Genomic DNA, 6493 nt, shown 5'->3' on the forward strand with positions numbered 1-6493 from the left:
TCCTCTTTTAAGTCAAAAAGAGATGTGAGCCCCTCAAAGCCACTTGAGCCCATGCATATGGATATGTGTTGACCTATGAGGGTGCAAAGTAGAGGAGGAAAGAGATAAATTTTCGTAATCGTGGATGACTATTCCAGATTCACATGGACTCTGTTTCTCCGAACAAAAGATAAAACTGTTGAAGTATTTGTGGCCTTTGTGAAGAAAATCCAAGTGAAGATGGAGTGTAGAGTTGAATGCATTAGATCAGATCATGGGACAGAACTTGACAATGTCAAATTTGATGAATTCTGCGATGAAAACGACATCAATCACAACTTCTTAGCTCCCAGAACTCCATAGCAAAATGGGGTAGTAGAAAGAAAGAACATAACTCTTGAAGAAATGGTAAGAACAATGCTGATTGACAGTGGACTTGCATAGAACTTCTGGGCTGAAGATGTCAACAATGCTTGCTACTTAGTGAACAGGTGCATGATCAGATTAATCCTGAACAAGACCCCGTATGAATTGTTGAATGGAAGAAAACCCAAGCTGACTTACCTAAGAACAGTTTGATGCAAATGCTATGTTCTCAACAATGGAAAGGATTAGCTTGGTAAGTTCGATGACAAAAGTGACGAAGGGATATTACTTATCTACTCTTCTCAAAGCAAGGCTTACAAGATATATAACAAGCGGACTCAATGTGTTTAAGAGAGCGTGCATGTTATTTTTGATGAATCTCATCCATCATTTGAGAAGAATGCTGAGGAAGGTCAAGATGGTTCTCCCTTACTTGTTCTTAGTGAAGTCATTAACATGAAAAACGGAAAAGTAGATATGATGAGTCAAGTGAAGGAGGCAAATGAAGACAACGATGCCTCACATCAACAGAACCAAGCACTTCAATTACAACCACTGAAGCTAAAGAAAGAGTGCTTAATGCAGTTCAGGGAACTCCACTGGCATCTGAGAGAAGGATAGAGGAGAATGAGCCAAACATACCTTCTTCCTCTCAGAATGAACCCCAGACATCTAACTGGAGACATCAAAGTTCTCACCCTATAGACAACATAATCACTCCTCGAGATTCCGGAGTTCAAACCAGGTCAAGAGCTAGAAATTCACTTGCCTTCTCAGCCTTTCCCTCCTAGATAGAACCAAAGAACATAAAGGAAGCCTTAAAAGATTTAGATTGGATTACAGCCATGCAAGACGAGCTGCATCAGTTTGAGAGAAATAGTGTTTGGCACCTAGTACCCAGACCCCTAGATAGAACCATTATAGGAACCATGTGGGTATTCAGAAATAAGCTCGATGATAATGGAATTACCACAAGGAACAAGGCCAAGCTAGTGGTTCAAGGTTACAATCAGGAGGAAGGAATTGACTATGATGAAACATTTGCTCCAGTGGCTCATATGGAAGCCATTAGAATTCTGATTGCCTTTTCTTCTCATATGGAATTAACTTTGTTCCAAATGGATGTCAAAAGTGCATTTTTAAATGGACTACTTAAGGAAGAAGTCTATGTGAAGCAACCCCTGGGTGTGAATGTCATGAGCACCCTGAATATGTGTTCAAATTGGACAAAGCCATATATGGGCAAAAAGCAGGCTCCTCGAGTGTGGTATGAAAGATTGTCAAAATTTCTCTTAGAAAATGGCTTTAAGAGAGGGAAAATTGACAAAACTCTTTTCTTAAAGAAACGAGGAAGGAACCTACTCATTGTTCAGGTCTATGTTGATGATATCATTTTTGGAGCAACAGCTGACTCTGTGTGAAGAATTCACAAAACTTATGGGAAGTGAATTTGAAATGAGCATGATGGAGGAATTAAACTTCTTCTTGGGTTTTCAAGTAAAACAGTCCCCAAAAGGTACTTCCATTCGTCAGCAAAAATACATCAGGGAACTCTTGAAGAGGTTTGACACGGAAGCATCAAAGGTGATAGACACTCCCATTGCAACTGCCACTCAACTAGACATGAATGAAATCGGATCTACTGTGAATCAAACAATGTATAGAGACATCATTGGGTCTCTTCTCTATCTCACTGCCAGTCGACATGATATTGTTTTTTGCGTGGGGCTGTGTGCGAGGTTTCAATCAAATCCCAAGGAATCTCACTTGAAGGCTACCAAAATAACACTAAGATATCTCAAAGGCACGCAGGACCTTGTCCTATATTATCCATCAGGTGACAATTTTTATCTGATTGGGTATGCTGATGCTGACTATGCAGGTTATCTTGTGGACAGAAAAAGCACATCTGGGATGGCTCACTTCTTAAGATCATGTCTTATCTCTTGGGGTACAAGGAAGCAAAATTCGGTGGCTCTTTCAACAACTGAAGTTGAATATGTAGCTGCAGCATCCTGCTGTACTCAGCTTCTATGGATCAAACAGTAACTGGATGATTTTGGAGTTCTCACTGAGAGTGTGCCCCTCCTATGTGACAACACCAGTGCACTCAACATGGCAAAGAATCCAGTTCAACATAAAAGGACCAAACATATTTATGTGAGGCATCATTTTCTAAGAGATAATGTGGAGAAAGGGTTGATCTGCATGAAGTTCTGCAACACAGAAGATCAAATTGTAGACATTTTTACCAAGGCACTAAGTAGGGAAAATTTTGAAAGAAACAGAGTAAAGCTGGGACTGTTGAGGGAAAATTAAGAACCTCATTCCTTTTTGAGTTGGCTCGTGTTATTACGAAATAATTGGTTCAAAGTATTTTCTTGCCCTGTCTAACTCACTTTAATACCATTACAGGTAAACACGCATGATGAGCATAGAAGCAGTAGATGCAGTACATGACTGATAAAAGAGGATTAATTCTTTTCAAAAAAAGGGGGCTTGAAGAAAATGTTTTTCAATAATCAGGTTCTTGTACTAAAGGTTAGTAGTTCTGTGCATCCTTTAATACGCGTCTTAAAAGGCACAAAATACAACTTCCATGTCATCAACTTTTCAGATTCGGCTGTCACGTCCCTTCAATTCAAAATGTTCCATCTCCCTCTGAAACATCACAATTCTCCATGCCCAACCGCCATTTCAGAACCGGTGCCTATTCTTCTGCCTTCATAATTATCCTCTCCATTTAAAAACCCCTCTCTTCTGCCCTTTCTTAACCATAAGCCATATTCTAGATTCACCCAAAGGGAAAGGATCATCACACCATCTCTTCCCATGGCTGAGAAAACTTCTAATCTCTCTATCTCAACTGTAACCACCTCTGACCCATCTATGGAACCTCTTACCTTCACTGAGTCCGTGTCACCCTCTACCACTCCTACTGCTACAATCACACCTTCCCCGGTTTCCCAACCTCTTCCCAACTCAGAAACCCCTGAAACTACTATTCCGTCCTTTTCGTCGGCTGCTGCCCACACCAGTCAAACCCTAAATGGTAAACAAGGTCAAAATACTGAGTTCATAAAAGGCTCCGCCATCGTTGCCATCGACTCCATGGTTGTGGAAGCACTTGTTGAAGAAGAAAAGATTGTGTTTGTTATATCCACTGATGGAATATTGCATGAAGTTATTTCCCATAAATAAGAGTCACAAAACGTGTGGGTATAAGGGGCCATTATGGCTATTGAAGGGGATGCAGTAGCATACACTACTGGGGTATCACATGGGGAACCTGATACCTCTCCGGATGACCCAAGTCAGGACTCTCATCCCCAGAATAGTGCTGTACCTGCATTTGATGATGTGCCCCTAGAAATTCAAGCACCAGAAATGTGATCTAGTGATGAAGAAGACCTGGACAACGCAACCCTAGATGCATTCATAAGTAAGCATAGGGTTGTCACCACCCCTAAGTCTGAAATTAAGCGGCCTAATTTCAGGCTTCAAGTCAAAGTGGCCTATGATTATGCACTCCAAAAGAGCAAGAAAAGTAGTAAGAAGAAAATAATAAGTTTGGTAAAGAATGGTGTACCTGTAAGTGATGAAGTTATCCCTGTAGTAGTGGTGGAGGAAGGAACTCCTGAGGAACCTGGTTCCCTTGTAAGGCGGTCCACGAAAAGGGATGAGTCTATTTCTATGGAGAAAGGATCTACTTCTATGTTCAAGATGAAAGAGGTAGTAAGTGATGAAGATATTCTTATCAAGACCAAGGGGAAAGGCAAAGTCTACGGAGAAAAACATATGAAACACAAGTTTGAAACAATTGAAGAACCTAGTTCTGGAAACAAAGCACGGAGTGACGTCTACCTTGGCTCTCAGCGTCTAAGGCATCAAAAGGTTTTGTTGGGTCGTACGTAAACAATCTTGGAGATGGTCGTAATGCGTAAGATTTTAGAAATGGTGGAGTTTCATCAATGGACGCATATATTCTACATAGATGCTCCTAAAGTGTATGAGGAGGAGGTACAGAGTTTCTTCGCCGGTCTCTTTCCAGTTGATGCTGACCATGTCTGTGCTTTAGTCAATGGGGTGGATATTGTCTTTGACGTGAAATTGCTTGGAGAAATTTTGCAAGTTCCTACAATTGGGGTGTCTAGTGTACGAGATGTTTGTCAGTACAACTTCCGCAGTGAAGTGGTGAAAGATAATTCTAATCAGAAAGGGGACCAAGTCCTTAAGAAAGCACTACTTCCTGTATACCAGTTGTTGTTTAAGCTGGTTAACAAAGTCCTGTTGCCTCGAGCAGAAAGGCGATCTGTAACTTCAAAATCTGATCTATTCTTAATGGAGCAATTGGACGGTTTCAACCCTGTGAGTCTACCTGCCATAATGATTGAGCACATGCGGAAGCTAGCCAATTTCAAGGATGGAAATCATGGGCTTCCCAATGGATTCTTGCTCATGCAAGTGTTCAAATACTTTGAGGTTCCACTGGGAACAGGTAAAGTAGGGACCCGTAAGTAGACATTCTCACAGACAACCTTGGAAGAGTGCGAGTGTATTGAGATGTATGGGGGTGTAGGAAGCACTTCAATTGTGTCTCAGCTCATCAATGCCCAGAACAGTGCAGCTGAGGAAATTCGTCGATTGAAGGCCAGCAAGCCCAAGCGGTTCCCATGTCGAATGATGAGGTGATCTATTTGACCGAAGAAAATGCTAACCTCAGGGCACAAGTTGAGAACCTAAAGGCTGAACTGCTCAATGAGCAAAAGTCAGGAAACGCTCGAATCGACCTTATTCTCCAGACACTTGCTGCAGCTTCCAAGCCTTTTCCTCCTAGTTCTCCCTAAAATTCCCTTCAGTGACCAGTGTTCTGGATATGTTCCCTTTTTTCCTTGTTATTTGTTGATGGTCGGTGGATGTTTTTGTTGTTTTTTTTGTGGTTGGGATGTACTACTACTACTGCTCTCGTGATCAAGTCCAATGCTACCTCTTCCTTTTCAAAGGAAGAGCATATTCAAATATTATTAATATGAATCCTCTTTTATTTTGTCTAGTACTTTCTCTTTGTGTTCTATTCTTTCTCATGATTGTGTGCACATATGTGGCATGAGTTAGCTTAGCTGGAATTCTTTGTTTTGTTGTTCTTCTTAATGATGCCAAAAAGGGGATAATAAAATACTAATATAGGACTCAGGGGGAACCACACTGTGGAACTGGTTCTTATGAATTGCTATATTACTCTGACCATGAAAGATTAAGGCATCGTCTCAAGGGGGGAACTCTTTGACACTGGTTTTTGCTGCCTTAATTCCGAACATATAATTGTAGAAGGTTGTCATCATCAAAAAGGGGGAAATTGATAGATCTTAAATACTCTTGCCTTATGTTTTGATGGTCTAACAAACTTACTGTTAAGAACCAGATAGGGAACCTGACCTAGTTTGGGTTGCTGCAAACTTTAACGGACTCCAGCAAAAGATGAACTGCTACAGATTCAGGAGCTAGGAACCAAACAAGGACCTGATGCCCCTATGGTTCCTATATAGCAGTACAGAGTCATTTGGACACAGCTGGAACTGAAGTGACTAACGACACTGTTTCTGTTGCACTGCAATACACTGTCAGCCCACTCATTCTCTAACTAAACAAAGCACTCACATCACTTCAAGTGATGTAATCAAGATGTACCCAATGAGATTTATACAAAGACATCACTAGAAGGTTTCTTTTTCTCATTCAAGCGTCTTGCAAAAACAAAAAAATCATCCTCTTAAGTTTGAAGAACAAGGTTGAACGACACTACGGACCAGTTCTAAAAGATTGACTATTGCTATCCTAGTTGAGTTGTAACCTTGTTATTGTACTTACTATATCTCCTAAATCGCTTACATAGAAGCATACTGATTAGGAATCCTCTTGTAAATCCATAAACTCGTTGAGTTTAGGTTGTGAATAGATTTAGTCATAAGGAAAAGTCTTTGTAATCGTAGAATTACAAAGTAGCTTGTAGTGATAGCATCACAAGTTAGAAAAAGCCTTTGTAACTAGGATATTCACAAAGTGGCTTGTGGTAAAGGTACCACAAGTTAGTTAAGTAAATCCTTTGTAATAGGAAGTATTGTAAAGTGGCTTGTAATAGGTAAGATTA

The 6493-nt window shown here is 40.6% G+C and overlaps 1 protein-coding gene across 1 annotated transcript; it reads left to right on the forward strand.

Moving 5' to 3' along the window:
- The first annotated feature begins 1782 nt into the window (after positions 1-1782).
- LOC138875217 (secreted RxLR effector protein 161-like) lies at positions 1783-2394 on the forward strand. Its single transcript, XM_070154041.1, has one exon. It carries the CDS (start codon positions 1783-1785, stop codon positions 2392-2394), a length of 612 nt encoding a protein of 203 aa, XP_070010142.1.
- Positions 2395-6493: the final 4099 nt, after the last annotated feature.

This window comes from Nicotiana sylvestris, chromosome 8, assembly GCF_000393655.2.
Source record: "Nicotiana sylvestris chromosome 8, ASM39365v2, whole genome shotgun sequence".
Classification (NCBI taxonomy): Eukaryota; Viridiplantae; Streptophyta; class Magnoliopsida; order Solanales; family Solanaceae; genus Nicotiana; species Nicotiana sylvestris.

Excerpts from the sequence above, each read along its gene's own strand:
- LOC138875217 (XM_070154041.1), top strand. The coding sequence starts at position 1,783 with ATGGGAAGTGAATTTGAAATGAGCATGATGGAGGAATTAAACTTCTTC.